The sequence below is a fragment of the Pelmatolapia mariae genome, linkage group LG9 (assembly GCF_036321145.2).
Source record: "Pelmatolapia mariae isolate MD_Pm_ZW linkage group LG9, Pm_UMD_F_2, whole genome shotgun sequence".
Lineage (NCBI taxonomy): Eukaryota > Metazoa > Chordata > Actinopteri > Cichliformes > Cichlidae > Pelmatolapia > Pelmatolapia mariae.
The window spans coordinates 9,427,788-9,445,057 of NC_086235.1; the positions used below are offsets into that span (position 1 = coordinate 9,427,788).

Sequence of the window (17,270 nt, forward strand, 5' to 3'; positions counted from 1 at the left end):
GCACACAGAAGCACACAGATACTGGAATATAAATTTTGATCATTTTATTGGTGATTGCAGGGATTATTTGGTCATTAAATTGCCTTTCTGGCCACTAACACACCATGTGTGACATTGCTTTTGGCCATTCATCCCCCCCCCCCCCAAAAAAAAAGAATAAATAAATAAATAAATAAATAAATAAATAAATAAATAAAAAATAAATCATTGTAACAGTTACTGTTACTGACCTGCAATGATGATAAAAAACATATTAGGTTTCACCGTTTATATGCTAAAAGATGTGAACTGTATTACTATTTTTACTATAATAATACATAATCTGACTGGTATTCAAAGGGTATAATATCAGAATTTGAATTATATTTTGGTTTTTATGACTAGAAGCGGTGCTAATTTAAAAAATCAAGTCAATGAAAGTAGAAAAATGTTTTAATATATATGAATTTTATAGCATTTTGTAAATGTAAACAGGGGGTGGTCATTTTTGGCCACGAACAAGCTGAGAGAAATTTTTTTTTTGTTTTTCCTCTCACTGCACAAAAAAACAAAGATGCATAAATGTCATTGATGCTGTTAATTATTGCTATGCATCTAACCTTCATCATGGTTAGCAAATAAATCAGATGGCATATATTATTTAGAAAAAGAACTGGGATTTCATGATTTTCTCTATTTATGAGTTGTTATGATTATGTGCTCTAACTGGTATTTAAAGGGTTAAATTTCAGAATTTGAATGAAATTTTGATTTTCATGAACAGCCCTGATGTTAATCTAAAAAATCATGTAAAAAAAATGGACATTTTTCTTAATATATATGAATTTTATAGCATTTTGTAAATGTAAACAGGGGGTGGCCATTTTTGGCCACGAACAAGCTGAGAGGGAGTTTTTTTGTTTTTCTGTCACTGCACAAAAAAACAAAGATGCATAAATGTTATTGATGCTGTTAATTATTGCTATGCATGTAACCTTCATCATGGTTAGCAAATAAATCAGATGGCATGTATTATTTAGAAAAAAAAATGGGATTTTATGATTTTCTCTATTTATGAGTTGTTATGATTATGTGCTCTAACTGGTATTTAAAGGGTTAAATTTCAGAATTTGAATGAAATTTTGATTTTCATGAACAGCCCTGATGCTAATCTAAAAAATCATGTAAAAAAAACTGGACATTTTTCTTAATATATATGAATTTTATAGCATTTTGTAAATGTAAACAAGGGGTGGCCATTTGTGGCCACGAACAAGCTGAGAGGGAGTTTTTATGTTTTTGCTCTCTCTGCACTAAAATAACAATGCATTATAATCACTGTTGATGTGAATCAATTATATGCCCCAGACTCTACTATTATTAATACAAGAAATTTCAGTAGCAATGCAATTATATAAAATTGCGAGATTTGAGGTTGTCGTCCAGCTGGTGCAGTGGACAAACAAACTGGTGTTTAAAGGGTTAAAAAATAAAAAAGTAATAATTATTTTATATTTATGGAAAGAACTGAAGTTACTTAAAAGCTTTATGCAGAAAAAATGGCAAAAAAAACAAACAAAAAAAAAATTACAGGCCTAACCTGTAGGTGGCCACTTTTGGCCACGATCAAGCTGAAAGGGTAGTGATTTTAAACAAGACCTGAGGGTTAAAGACTTATTATTTTATGGGGGCAATATCACAAATTACCGTAGATCATTAATAGGGAACAAAAAAGAAGGATCACATCGGCAATGTTGCTGGGAGACAGAAGTCTTGACACGTGCTTATAACTTAAAACACAAAAAACTCAGTTACAGCTGGTAAGATTTATGGTATAAACCAGACTTTCACAGTCTGCATCTTTACAGGGTTGTTTTCTGCTTTTGTTCACTCCTAGTGTGATTAAAAAACAAAAACCACAAACACAGAGCCCACTAACTATTAGCCGCTTTCCCCCCTAAACAGTCAGTTGACTGAGAGAAATGCAATCCATTATTGTGAACGCTGAAGGAGATGTGCTCCATAGTCAAACTTATATTTCCTTAACTTACATCCAATGTTCTGTTTAATTCCGACATCCCTTTATGGTTTGATGGAAAATTGGTTAAACCATTGCTCAACTTATGTCTGAATGACAGCAGATAATTCTGATGAAACTGACCCCGTAAGCACTTTGCAGCTGAGTCGAGGGCTCGTGGAAATAAGGTCAGGAGGTGTCCGGCGTCCGAGATTCCAGGGCTCATGCTTATATGGTTTTCTTTTATTCAAAAACAGGTTAGTTTAGCGATCGTGTAACTGTGTCCTTGACCTTTTTACCGGCTTGAGGAGTTGTTCCCTGGTGCAGATATTTGGGATGGTTCAAATGCCGAGTCTCCAAATGCAAACAAAAGGATATTTTCCACGTTAATTCTTAAATGTGTATAAATGGGATGGGATGATGGGTTAATAAAGAGGGAGCACTACTTACTTACAATGAATTCCTTACACTGTATAATTTTCCCGTCAGTGTTTGGGAATTCTCAATGGTGCTTGGTGCCATACCCTCAGGTACTTTAATGTTATATAAAAACACTGACAGCTCAATATCTACCTCAGTCACTCTCCCTGATCCAGCTGAGTCAGCAGTGGGAAAAATCTGCTTTTCACAGTGTGGGGATACAGAAATATTTCACTGCTACAATATAACCTTCATCATCATTAACATTGCATTAATAATATAACCTACAGCACTGATATTGCATTAAGATGTTTATTAAAATCGTAGGCCTCAGATTAACCTTTCTCTTACAGGTGCAAGAGAGTGGGTGGTTGTTACATGCATAAGATCGAAACTTGTAATTTGAACTAAATAATTCCATGTTTCTATGGTGAACGCAATTAAATCATATAGCATCTGCATGAAATTGAGCAACTTAATTTGTTCTTGTTGAGATGACATCATACAATCTAGTAAGAGTGGATAGTTGCCTGGATCCAGCCACTCTTACTGGATTGTATCATGTCATCTGTCCATTTATATGTGAATCTTTGCGCGTACTCATAAGATAATTTTTTTACCCCTGGTTCTGTATGTTCATGTTCTTTTCTTTTGTAAACTTTATCTGTTTGTATGTTCTATAATCATTGTGTTTCAATAAAGTTAAAATAAAAAAAAAAGGTACGTTCTAAACGAAGCTTCAGACGTCACTAATCACGTGACTCTGGCCAAACGAATCAAGCCTCGACACAGTGCTTCTGAAGCAGCGTGTTGATCTTTTTGACACACGCACCGGAGCATCAGCTTCAAGCGGACCGTCACTACCTCTCACATCTAAAGGTAAGTGCCAAGGTAACTTCGAACTGAGTTCAGTCAATCTCGAGTTTTTCGAAGTTTTCTGAATGAAGTTTTCTGTTGCTCTCTGTGAGAGAAGACCGTTAAAGGCGAGGCTCTCCAGAGTGTAGCAAAACAGGAAACAGCAGCTGTGTGTGTGTGAGTGTGCAAACGAATAGGTTAGAAGTGCAAGTGAGCCACGAGTATAGAAAGGTCAAGTTTCGTGAGTTGTTTTTCTCACCACTGATCACGCGCTCAACACTCTACACATACTTGCATCACACGCGCGCTCTCAAGCATCAGTATTGTACAATTCTGGGCGTCACGTGAGTTGCAGGTGTTACCATATAACGGAAATCTCCATTGTTCTGTAGCAGTGGTTCTCAAACTTTTCACAATGAGTTTCACCCTTACGAGCAACATCACAGCACAGTAGTATAGGCAGTAGCGATTTTTGACACGTGCGGTTTCCCGGAGCGGCATCGTGGTGGGGGGCGGCATCACGGGCGTCGGCGAAAAATAAAAATTGTTAGTACTCATGCTGCCCCGACATCATGCCAGCGCATATTGAAAATGTCGTAGGCACCGATCGGTTTTCTATCGTCCATTTGCTGGGACTAAGGGCGCCCTCCGTTTGCGAGGTGCGCCTGCTGCTGAAGTCAAAGTAAACTTTATTGTCATCTCCGCTACATACAGTCCAGTATATAGAGAGACGAGACGACTTGGCCCCAGTTACAGCAGTGCAAGTAAACAAACAATAAATGTAAGAAAATAAATATTCATTTTAGGACCAGGGGTAAAGGGATCAATAACAATTAAAAATTAATAATTTACAGTTTGATGATTTAAAGTCTCACACACAACCCCTGGAAAGGGGAGGGGGACATGCTGCTTCCAAATAGAGCACATTTCATTCATAATGCTGTAAATCCAAGCCCATTATGTATTCACGATCTGAATACTGGGTTGTGTGAAATCCCAGAAATAATCCTTAGACAAAGTGAATTTGTGAACTAAGCTGTAGGTCTATTAGGTTAAGTTGTGGTGATACTCGAGTTGCGGGATTTGTGTTCATACTGCAGTGCAAAATTAAAACCAATGGAAGATGGACAAGAAAAGTTTTAAAGCCATCAGGTGCTCAGTTTAGAAAAAATAGAAAAGAAGAGGAGGAGAAACGAGCAAAAGATACAGGTAAGCAGATGTGTCATTGGATAATGGCAGGTCATCCTGAAACAATCAGACTAAACTCCAAACAATACATTATGTTACATATTTTAATATTAATTAGTCATTGTTGATTTGTCATGTTCTCATTGTATGACGAATTATGATGGCTGTTTGGTAGCTGCTTGCATATCCTCTCTCTCTCTCTCTCTCTCTCTCTCTCTCTCTCTCTCTCTCTCTCTCTCTCTCTCTGTCTCTCTCTCTCTCTTCATGTGTGTGTGTGTTTCTCTGGTGAAGTTCGACAACAGTTTTATGTTTATGCACAATCCTTAATATGTCTTATGTGTGTGTGTGGAAAGTTCCACAATACATGTGGAACTTTCTATTTTGTCTGTTTTTGTGTCTTGCAAATAAACCTTTAAAATAAATTAAATTTTATTATGTATTTATGTTTGGCCTACATCAGTAAGAAATGCCAAATTATATACACAAAGTTATAGAAATCACCACTCCGGTTATTCATGATGATTTCAATAACATCACATAATAACATGTAACATCACATCCTGTAAGCATAGTCTGCTTGTGTCTTTTCTCTGGAAATGAACATTTTCATCCAATATAGGTAATACATCAACATGGCTGCCATGACTAAGTTAGGAATATTTATAATGTAATTTCCAAAACTTGCATATGATCTGCAATTTGTAGCAGATCTACTGACTGTCACAGAGCAGCTGGAGCAGTCTCAAATGGAGGTCAGTCCACTACTGCCACCTGTGGCCAAGTGCCATAGCCTACTACTAGATTAACTCGTGACACATCTGCACCTGTTTCTATGACCACACTGAGTAGAGTCTGAGTGGCTGCACTTACACTGGTGCATTCAAATCTACCCACAAACATATTGAAAGATGCAATGCCAGCAATGTGGATTGTCAAGACTCAAACCAATCATTAAGCAAAGACAGCAGGGATCACTTGTTTCTGTTTATTATACAGCCAAATTTACTTGTGACACACATGTGCAGCTGGCTTTATCACCTATTTTGAATTTGTTTCAAGCACAATACATTTGTAACTTTCAGTGTTTCCAGTGTCTTCCAAAAGAAGAAAAAAAAACCTTCAACTACATGACATGCAATTGTGTATTTGTTTTCACCTTATCATACACTTGAAGTTTTACAAATCACCACTCCTTTTGTTAATATCATTTCAGTCTCAGACAATCTAGTTTTTCTTACAGAGATTGAATGCACCTTCTGCGGATGGCGGTACCACACAGTGTGCGTGGACTTCCCCTGTACAGAAGGCAACTACAAATGTTGTGAATGCTAAATAAACAGAAACAAATGATCCCTGTTGTCTTTGCTTAATGATTGGTTTGAGTCTTGACAATCCTCATTGATGGCATTGCGTCTTTCAATGCCAGCAATGCCAGGTATCGGTGCTCAAACCTTTTGTGTTTGTTTACAATAAGTTGCCCACCTCAGGAAGCAAAAATGTGTTCTTTTACTTGTCAGATGAACATATGAGACACTTTGACTCTTCAGTGCAGTGTGGAGCCTAACAAAGATCTGTTTTGTGTCCCAGCTGATCAGCAGGAGGAGAAGAGTCTGACGGAGCAGCAGAGGAACATTTTCAGCTACTTGGACTCAGCTCAGCCACTACAGAGAAAACAATGAGCTCAACACAGAAGGTGACAGACAGAGCAGGGCGATATGACCAAAAATATTTATCACGATATACATTTGAAAATTTGCGATAACAATATAACTGACGATATAATTGACACTAGACAAAATACTTTACAACTCCACAACTTTATTAAAAAACCCATCAATGTATTTTCACTTAAACAAGCAGCTGTTTTTTATGTGCATTAAAGTTATATAAAAATTTAACAGTGCAAATGCAAATTCCTTGCTGACAGTTTAACCAAAAGGCATTTCCAGTGGAAATTGGCGGCATATCCTGAGCATAACCATGTATAATATCCACAAACTTAAAAACAGGTTATACAGTCGTTATGAGAATTGCATAAATATTGGAAATTGGAAAAGTTGCTGCTTAAGTTTTTATAATGGCAATTTGCATACACTCCAGAATGTTATGAAGAGTGATCAGATGAATTGCATCGTCCTTCTTTGCCATGAAAATTAACTTAATCCCCAAAAACCCTTACCACTGCATTTCATTGCTGTCATTAAAGGACCTGCTGAGACCATTTCAGTAATCGTCTTCATGGCTGTATCCCAATTCAGGTTCTGCAGCTTTAAAGTACGCAGCCTCAACGGTCCTCAAGGGCTGCGTACTCAAAGACCGCTAAGGCCAGAAGTGCGAGGCTTGTAGGCTTGTGAAATGGGACGGTCTAGCCTCCATCATGCTGCCCAGGTTGCCTAGCAACCATGATACTAACAGCTGGAAACGTTTCATACAGCTGTGTTTGACAGAAATGAAGGAGAACATATTTTGTTCATTTGTTTCTACATGAGCTCTGTGTGATTTAATAAGTATCTGAGGCTGAGACCACAGGACTGTAAAACATGATTGTTGAGCTTCATTTCTGTACTGAACAGTCATTTAAGATTAGCTGGTAAATAACAATTAGCTAATGTTGTTCATGAGACTAAAGTCATCTCACTTTGGTAAAGTAACTATAATATGGCCGATATTATAGTGATTATATTACTCACTTCACTCAAAGACAAGTATCTTTGACAGTGTATATATAGATGTATCATATATAAGAGACAAATATTGTTCGTTTAATATGTTGGCATTACTAAATTTGGCTCAATGCTTACATATGTGTAAAAAGCAAATGTACAAGCTGTGATAACTGTTTCTGATAGAATGAAGAGTAGACTGATATATGAAATATTCCTTTATTGGGTGAGAAAATCAGACCATGTCATAACTGCTTTAAGTCACACAGAATAGATATCAGAGCCTTAAACAGGCTGACTTCTGCTAAATGGGTCAAACTGGGCAGAAAGTAAACAAACACATAACATCCTTATAGAATATGATGTAACACTATAGATCAACTTACGTCAGAATATATAAAGCATATAAACAATTACAGCAATATGATGCCACAAACACAGCAGTGCTACTAATCCAAAATACTCAAAGCTTCAGAGAACTGAAACAAACATTTATTTTTAGCTCCATTCTGCTGCTGATACATACTTCAGGTTTCTGGACATTAAAACTTGTTGCTGCCTTTCATAGTGTGTAACTTGAAGGCTCTGAGTACTTTCTCCCACACTGAAAACACTGGAATGATATAATTATTTGAACATTACCTAATAAGACTGATTCAGGACAGACAATTAGTTATTTTAAACTTTCCTAGCAGTCCTTCACAAACAGGGAACAGTCTGTCTATTCTCTCCATCTGTCAGCTGCTGCTGGCTCTTCCTCCTCCTCTTCCTCACACACTGCTGAGTTTGTCCTGGTGGACCATCAGGGGTGCAAAGCCTCACAGATGATGTGAAGCAGTGGGTCCCTCAGTCTGTCCTCACTCTGGACACTTGCAGTTGTCACACATGGAAATCAAATGTGTGATAAGCTGCAGGATTCAAACACAAGTGTAACTTATAAATACATGTTCACACTTTTATTACACAATCAGAGAGAAAGAAACAGAGAGAGAGTGCAGGACAGACAGACATGTGACAGTCTCAGGTGTATACACTGCTACAAAACAGCACAAGAGAAGGAGGATTTAGTGTTTGTGTTATTACGAGTGCTAAACAAGAAGAGTTCCCAGATGGTCCAGTGGACACATGTGTGACTCCTGTGATTAAAGCATCTTTCTTTCAGCTTAACGAGTGAACCGTCAGCTCGTTCAAACACACGTTAAAGTCCGTTTGGCTCGACGCCACCGAACAGAGGCAGTAATATAACATAGCTAACATTAACAGTGCAGTGAATCCTGCTTGTGCCGTGATATTCAGGACTGCAAACCGAGCAGCATCACTGACTTTCAGCTTGTTGTGTTTGTGGATATATGACTGACTTTAATTATCCATAAAATCATCACATTCTCTGTAAGATTAAGGTCGACTATTGAACCGCGTATATTTTAAAGTAAAGGCTTTAAAACCAAGTTAGTACAAACATCACTAATGTCACATAACTTTGCCGACATGTGGCCAACAGTAATGTTTTAATGTTCTTCATTATAAAAACATTTACACATAAATAAGTGACATAATATTCAGTACTTACTTTTAAAAGTTTACTCTTCCGCCGTTTTTTCGGCAAACTTATCCACATCCACCGCCGCGCTATGAAGTCTGGGATATGTTGGGCCATGAAGGCTACACCGACCCATCCTTAATGACGCATTTGCCGCTGCATTTCGAGCAGCCTTTGAATTGGGACAGCCTCGCTGTCGCTGTGACGTAATTGGCCCTAAAATGCGGCCTTTAAGGCTGCAGACCCTGAATTGGGATACAGCCTATGTCAGGCTGATTGGGTTGGAATGGCAGACCTGACATGTTAAAAGAAGGGTGGTGCTTGAAATCATCGTTCTTCCATTGTTAACCATGGTGACCTGCAAAGAAACGCGTGCAGCCATCATTGCGTTGCATAAAAATGGCTTCACAGGCAAGAATATTGTGGCTACTAAGATTGCATCTAAATCAACAATTTATAGGATCATCAAGAACTTCAAGGAAAGAGGTTCAATTCTTGTTAAGAAGGCTACAGGGCGTCCAAGAAAGTCCAGCGAGCGCCAGGATCGTCTCCTAAAGAGGATTCAGCTGCGGGATCAGAGTGTCACCAGTGCAGAGCGTGCTCAGGAATGGCAGCAGGCAAGTGTGAGCACATCTGCACGCACAGTGAGGCAAAGACTTTTGGAAGACGGCCTGGTTTCAAGAGGGGCAGCAAAGAAGCCACTTCTCTCCAAAAAAAAAACCCAAAACCCATCAGGGGCAGATTAATCTTCCACAGAAAGTATGGTGAATGGGCTGCTGAGGACTGGGGCAAAGTCATATTCTCGGATGAAGCCTGTTTCCGATTGTTTGGGGCATCTGGAAAAAGGCTTGTCTGGAGAAGAAAAGGTGAGCGCTACCATCAGTCCTGTGTCATGCCAACAGTAAAGCATCCTGAGACCATTCATGTGTGGGGTTGCTTCTCATCCAAGGGAGTGGGCTCACTCACAATTTTGCCCAAAAACACAGCCATGAATAAAGAATGTTACTAAAACAGCCTCCAACAACAACTTCTCCCAACAACAGTTTGATAAACAGCAATTCCTACATAAGGCACACAGGATTATAAGGGGCACCGTCGATTTTCAGAAAAATCAAAGGATTGATTTTAAGTGTGCTGTATTTTCCAAAAAAAACACGGTAATAACGACGGCCTGCTAGCATGCTCTACCACAAATAGTGCTTTGTTGTGTGTCTGACCGACGAAAGCTAAACCAGTTCCACACCACTGAAGTTGCAGCATTTTTACAAACCAATTCTGGTTCATCTGTTTCATTCAACAATCCACTTTCGTCCTTCTCATTCTCCGTCGCCGCCATGCTTTTTCCTCCATGTGCGTATGAAAACAAAGGCACTGCGCATGCGTGTTTTACCCATATTCTATCGTGATATTTCAATTTCTTATCGTTGCCCAACATTATACCGGTATTACCGTGAATGGTATGATATAGCACAGCCCTACATGAAAGGCAACCTGATCGTGCCCTAATCACACATTAAAATGAGCAAAAGAGGCAAAACTGTGTGCCAGAGTCAGGGGTCAGCGTTTTGTTTTTATGTCACAGCACCAGAACGATTGCAGGTGCTCATAAGTAGTTACCATAAATCACCACCTTTCATGGTCTCACCACATCGACTCTGTTATTAAGAAAATGGGACAAGGCATAGCTATGGCTATGAAATGCTCTTTCTGTATCACTTCTTCAATTATGAAAGATGTCATTAATGCACTAGTAATGTCTCATCTGGAGTATTGTTCAATCATCTGGTCAGCAGCTAATAAGACAGATCTTAACAGACTTCAGTTAGTCCAGAATAAGGCGTCCAGATTAGTGTTAAGATGTTCATACTATACTAATATTGATAAAATGAATGATCAACTTTCTTGGCTTCCTGTACAGGCTAAAATATTCTATGGCTTACTTGTAGTTATAAAGAAAGCAATTCTGTTAAACACACCACATTTATTCCTGCTCAGCTGCAGTATCCAGATGAAATACATAATCATATTACACAGTTTTCAATAAACGGCAATTTAGTAAATGCTCGAGTTAAAAGTAACTTTTTGTAAAACTGTTACATTTAGAGCAACTTTTAAGTGGAATAAATTGCCTTATAAAATTTGAGAATTAGCAACTATTCAAAACTTCAATGAACATTTAACCTCCTAAGACCTGAACTCTTCCACTGCATGCATTTTTAATTTCTCTGTAATATTTGGTCAGATTGGGGCCCGATGAATGTAAAAACAAAGAATTACCAGATTTTTTTTTTTTTAACCTTATTTTTGTTTTTAAGAAAAATAAGAGCCACATATGAGGATATTCGTTTAAAATTTTGATAGAACAGTAGCAGTATAATGTCCTTGTAGGTGGATATCAGGCCCTTGTAGAGCAAAATTTAGTATTTTGGCCTAATTATCAAAAATGTGATGTCCACATATGTGGACGCCAGGTCCTAGGAGGTTAAAAGCCGATTTACAGAACTTTTAGTTGTTGTAAATATTGTAAGAGAGGATTTGTTTTTGAAATTTGTGTAATGTGCCTCAATGTTATTGATATTATTATTATACTATTATTATTGATTGCTTATATTTTAACAATTGTGAAACCTCACTGTGGATGTAAGAGCCAAATTATGTGGATATCCTGAATCCACTTTATTGTATAATATTTTATGTGATTGTATTTGACGGAGGACGAGCAACATCTGTTGTGGAAGCTAATGGGGTTCCTTTTGAATAAACAAATAAACAAACATAGGATTTAATATCACTGAATAATTATGTATAAATCTATACTAATTATAGAAATATTTAATATAAACAGTCATGTTTTTTTTTTTTTTTTTGCACCAGGTTGGATGTAATGTGTTAGAACTACCAGCAGGTGGGGATAAGAGACCTTTAAGGTGTTTGGTGCCACACTCCACCTTCAGGTTTAAAACTAGTGTTAATGGAGGGAGTTTGAAGGTTGAGTTTGTTCCACGACTGCATTTCACTCACTGCCTCTGTTTGTATCTTTGTCACTGCAGGACCAACATGGAGCGAGAAGTCAGCGCTCTCAGGAGGCCGACAAACCTCACAGAAGAAAGAGAGAGAAAACATACACCTGTGACGAGTGTGGGAAGGATTTTACTGGGAAGGATAAACTAAAACAGCATCAGGTCATCCACACTGGAGAGAGACCGTTCAGCTGTGACTTGTGTGAAAAGTCTTTTTCCAGGAAGCGTTCCCTAAAAACACACCAACTCATCCACAGTGGAGTTAAAGCATACAGCTGTGATCAGTGTGGCAGAGCTTTTACTCACAGTAGCAGCTTACAGAAGCATCTAGTGACCCACTCTGGAATTAAGGCATACAGCTGTGACGAGTGTGGGAAGGATTTTACTTTGAAGGATAAACTAAAACAGCATCAGGTGATCCACACTGGAGTGAGACCGTTCAGCTGTGACTTGTGTGGAAAGTCTTTTTCCTGGAAGGTTGCTCTAAAAACACACCAACTCATCCACAGTGGAGTTAAAGCGTACAGCTGTGATCAGTGTGGCAGAGCTTTTACTCACAGTAGCAGCTTACAGAGGCATCTAGTGACCCACTCTGGAATTAAGGCATACAGCTGTGACATCTGTGGAAAAACTTTCAGCCAGAGAGGAAGCCGAAATACACACCTACGCATTCACACCAGACATGATGTGTACAGCTGTGAACAGTGTGGCAAAGAGTTTACAACAGACGCACAGTTACAACGACACATGTTTACCCACACTGTGGGACGATCTTATAAATGTGACCTGTGTGAGAAGACTTTTAAAGCTCCACATTACCTGAGAGGACACCAACAGATACACACCAGAAAGAGACTCTACAAGTGCAGTTACTGTGAGGTATGTATTTATATTGTTATCTTGTCATTTTAGCCTGACTGTTTGGAACAACTCTGCTCATTAAACTGTGTTAGCATGTTAGCAATTCTACTGCATGGAAAAGCAGCTCTGAGTGATTATTCAGATTTTCATGTCAGTTATGATTTTAGTATTACTGTAGTATTATGGTGGTAGTATTGTAGTTATTGCAGCCCAGTAAACTTAATGTTTTAACTGAAACAGTAAAATGTAATTGGACGTCTGCAGAGATTCTTTATTTCAGGCGACGTTCAGGATGAAAGTGTTGAAGGACTGACTTACACTGTCTTTGTGTCTTTGTTTAGAAGCGGAGCGACACAGATGGATCCAGTTCTCAACCCTGTCATCACTGTGGTGGTGGGAAAGACTTTCGTTGTGACCTCTGTGGAAAAACTTTCAGTCAGCAACAGACCCTAAAAAGACATCAACGTAAACACACTGGAGACAAACTGAAATACTGCAAAGAATGTGGGAGAAGCTTCACCACATCAAGTTACTTAAAACGACATGAACTGATTCACAGTGGGGTTAAAAAGCACCTCTGTGATCAGTGTGGGTCATCCTTCACCACTGCATGTGAGCTTAAATCACACAAACGTGTCCACACAGAAGAGAAACCATACAAGTGCAGACACTGTGACAAAAGCTTCTCACATTCAAGTAGTCGTAACAATCATGAACGTGCACACATGGAAGGAAACTACAGCTGTGACCAGTGTGACAAGAGCTTCAGGAATCTCAGTTCATACTCTGAACACAAACGATCCCACGTTACTACTAAACTGTTTCACTGTTACCAATGTGCCAAAACATTCACCTCATTGTCTGCTCTGTGCAAACATCAGCGTGATCACTCAGGGCTGAAATCACTCCCATCACTGGATCACAGTGAATCTGAAGAGACAGAAAGATCCTCTGGTTTCAGTGTCAGGCTCAAAAAGCTTGAGATCAGGCTCCACAGAGTTCAGATAGAATCATTTAAGCTTGTGTTGAACTGAACTGGTTGCTGGGCTGAACTTCTACATAATACAGATTTACATGGGATCTTATTTTCTGTCGTTTTACTGAGTCAGTTTTGTCCTTTTTTTTCTATCCTGGTTTTGCTCGTCTGTAAATAATTGAAACTCAGTCAAATAGTTCATTGTACTCCAGCAAAACGTTTTGGAAACTCATGTTTAACCTTTAACACTAGAATTACTGAGCCTTTTTTCCCTGGTGCAAGTCCCTACTACTAGATTTACTGGCCTGCGCAAATTTGCGTAAATTCCCCCCGACCTTAACACCTCTTGGCACCCCGCTGAGATTTTCACAGGTTTTCAGCTCCATTGTTCTCCTGCTTTTGTTGTGCAAACACACCCTCCCCCAACCCCTAACCATGAGAGATTCAAGTTTTTCCTTCCCTGCAAGGCTACTTTCCTTCCTTACCTGCCTGCATGCCTGTCCATATATACATATATACAGACAGCAATAATGCTGTACATATATACATACAACATATATACACAGAGTTGTACATATATTTATATATTTATATAGCCACACCTTATATAATATGCATAAAGTCTAGTTATAAACACAGACACATCTATATCATATACACACACACACACACATATATATATATATATATATATATATATATATATAAAATGTTTGTATAGTGCACTTTCTATACCGTGCTCTGTCCACTTTTTTGCAATGACAATGCAGATTTTCCACTTGTGGGACAAATAAATGCAGATTTGCTGTGTGTGTGTGTGTGTGTGTGTGTGTGCGTGTGTGTGTGTGCAACATTGGCATTTGTTTACTCAGATCCAAAGCAGGCCAAACCTCTGTGTTACAACCTACATACAAAAGACAGACATTCACAATATATGGGTACAGAAGTCTGTTTTATTTCAAAGTGTTTCAAACTTTACAGCGTTTGCAGACCCAGTGTCCATCATCCCTGCATTTGGCACAGGTGAATTTCTGACATGTTGCACAGGTAAATCTGCTGCGATTCCCGTTGCAGCTCTCTTGCACCTGGCACTGCGTTGTCTTTACAGTCCCTGGCACAGCAGCTGCAGCAGCCTGCCTCTGTGCTAAGATTTCCTTGTGCTGCATGAATCGGCTACGAAGTTGCTGAGCTAGAAGACGCAGAAACAATCTTCTTTTGCCTGTCCACCCTGTACATGCCTTGTACAAAATGTAGGCATTCACTGCCGCCAGGTCCAGCATATTGTAGAAAACCGCTACTGGCCACCTGCGTGTTGCTGATCTTACAGAATACATCTGTGCCATTTGGTCCAACACGTCTACACCACACTGTAAAAGCAGAGAGAGAGAGTCATGAGTATATGTTTTTTTTCTATAGGCCTGTATAGCACACATCAGAAAACATTTTAGCACTGGTGTAAAATTGTACACACATTCACATACCTTCATGTGGTTGTAGTCTGTGATCGTGTTGGGTTTCCTCTTTCTGCCGTCACCGATCGTCACATCTTGGTGCATGGAACTTAGAACACACACAGTCTTGTTTTTTTTAGGTGCATAAATTGTCAAGGACACACTGCCACTTCTAAGCACTGAAGTGGAGAATACCTCTCGCTTTGCAGTATCTTTTGCAAGTTGAGGAAGTTCACGCCAGACTTTATTCACCGTGCCCAGTAATGTTGTTTTGCGCTGCAGCAGCCTGTGCGACAGTGACAGTGAAGTAAAGAAATTGTCCGTTGTGACATTTCTTCCATCATCCAAAAACGGCTCCATCAGTTTCATGACCACGTTCTCTGCCAGCCTCTCTCCCTTCTGACGACTGGGGTCCTTTCCCAAGTAAGGAGATGCACTGCAGACATATTTGGTGTCCAAATCCGTGGCCATCCAGAACTTGATCCCAAATTTGTCTGGCTTGGTTGCAATATACTGGGTGAATGGACAACGAACCTTGGTAGGGAACAGCTGTTCATCTATGGTCATGTGTTCCCCTGGAGTGAAACTCTTAGCACAGTTCTCGTTGAAGCGTGTCCAGATGTCGGAGATCGCTGCAAATTTGTCTGTTTTCACCCGTTCTGCCCGCTTGTCCCTGTCATCAAATCGAAGGAGTTGCATAATTGAAATGAATCTATCTCGGGGCATTGTCTCTTTGATTAGTGGCACCAGAAAACTTTCTGACCAGCAATCCACAATGGCACCAACAGGACACATGATTGCTCTTACAAACAGGATTGAAATGGATGCCATAAGTTCATGAACTGCCAAATTCCAGTCCGGCTCTGTTCTGCGGGCTTGATGTACCGTGCACTCTCTGATGGTCTGCAGCATTCCCACGTCTAACAGGCAAAGGAAGCTTTGGAGCACACTTGTAACTTTACGCTGTCGGAAGATAAACAAATAGAAAATGGTAAATTTACATGAACCTCACTCTAAATGGGTTTATATAAATATCATATCTAATATGGCAGTGACAAACCTTAGCAGACTCTGTGGGTCCAGCTTGCGCAGTGAAGCACGAACGATTTGCTTCTGCACTGGGCATTCCAATGTCCTCCTCAACCCACACAGTGCCGTCTTTTGCCGTGTGGTTCTGGCTGGGCTTCGCAGTACCACGGGGCCTCTTCCGTGGAGGCATGTTGGGTTCTTGTTCCGTCTCATTTTCAGATTCTTCTGAGGAGGTATCAGTGGCCTGCTGGACAAATGAAACCTCTCCTCCATCAGAATCTGCTTCGTCCATTTCCCGAAGTAAGGCCAAAGCCTGTTGCGTGGAGAGGTTCTTCCTGCGTGGCAGTGATACGGAGGCCATCCTGATGTGCGTTCTCAGAAATGCGAACAAGAAATGATTCTCCGGCCTGGGTCGGTCTGCTTTTATGCACAGCACTGTGCTGTAGGCAAGCAATGCCACTCCCTCACATACACAGTGACGATGGAACAATGGAAGATCTGTGCTGAGAGTCAAGGAAGGTGTGAATGTGTGTCTTTTATATTTGCAGGTCAGTCAATGTGTGGGATATTTTGTATAGATACGGCAGGCATTTCTGAAAGTTGTAACACAGAGGTTTGGCCTGACTTGGCCATTCTTTCCTTCCCTGCAAGGCTACTTTCCTTCCTTACCTGCAGTGTACTATACACCATGGTAGTTTCTATGTGCAATATTTCTCATATGCAATATTAGATCTTGTCAATCCTTGTCACTACATTGGATGCCTGGCCATAAACATATATACATAGAGTTGTACATATATTTATATAGCCACACGTTATATAATATGCATAAAGTCTAGTTATACACACAGACACATCTATATCATATATATATATATATATATATATATGTGTGTGTATGTGTGTGTGTGTGTGTGTGTATGTATATATATACACACACACACACACACACACGTAGATAGATAGATATGTGTGTGTGTGTGTGTGTATACATACACCAATATTTTTGAATACACGTGTCCATATTTATGTTTCCAGATTGTTTGTATAGTGCACTTTCTATACCGTGCTCTGTCCACTTTTTTGCAATGACAATGCAGATTTTCCACTTGTGGGACAAATAAATGCAGATTTGCTGTGTGTGTGTGTGTGTGTGTGTGTGTGTGTGTGTGTGTGTGTGTGTGTGTGTGTGTGTGTGTGTGTGTGTTGTGCAACATTGGCATTTGTTTACTTAGATCCAAGGCAGGCCAAACCTCTGTGTTACAACCTAC

The 17,270-nt window shown here is 39.5% G+C and overlaps 2 protein-coding genes across 6 annotated transcripts; one reads left to right on the forward strand and one right to left on the reverse strand.

The window, feature by feature from the left end:
* The first annotated feature begins 3,186 nt into the window (after positions 1-3,186).
* On the forward strand, positions 3,187-14,174 carry LOC134634886 (zinc finger protein OZF-like). Of its 4 annotated transcripts, none has more exons than XM_063484318.1 (5): positions 3,187-3,295; positions 6,047-6,152; positions 9,123-9,528; positions 11,713-12,561; positions 12,885-14,174. In XM_063484318.1, the coding sequence occupies exons 3-5, from the start codon at positions 9,424-9,426 to the stop codon at positions 13,575-13,577; spliced, it is 1,647 nt and encodes a 548-aa protein (XP_063340388.1). In that variant the 5' UTR covers positions 3,187-3,295; positions 6,047-6,152; positions 9,123-9,423; the 3' UTR covers positions 13,578-14,174. The 4 variants fall into 4 exon arrangements, with proteins under 4 accessions (XP_063340388.1, XP_065327755.1, XP_065327756.1 ...); XM_065471683.1 differs by having other exon boundaries at positions 12,888-14,174; XM_063484319.1 differs by lacking the exon at positions 3,187-3,295 and adding an exon at positions 5,191-5,211.
* A 17-nt stretch (positions 14,175-14,191) lies between these two features.
* Positions 14,192-16,832, reverse strand: LOC134634885 (piggyBac transposable element-derived protein 3-like). 2 transcript variants are annotated; one of them, XM_063484317.2, is made up of 3 exons: positions 16,031-16,832; positions 15,001-15,933; positions 14,192-14,886 (listed from the first exon to the last, which is right to left on the reverse strand). In XM_063484317.2, the coding sequence occupies exons 1-3, from the start codon at positions 16,358-16,360 to the stop codon at positions 14,488-14,490; spliced, it is 1,662 nt and encodes a 553-aa protein (XP_063340387.1). In that variant the 5' UTR covers positions 16,361-16,832; the 3' UTR covers positions 14,192-14,487. The 2 variants fall into 2 exon arrangements, with proteins under 2 accessions (XP_063340387.1, XP_063340385.1); XM_063484315.2 differs by having other exon boundaries at positions 14,192-15,933.
* Positions 16,833-17,270: the final 438 nt, after the last annotated feature.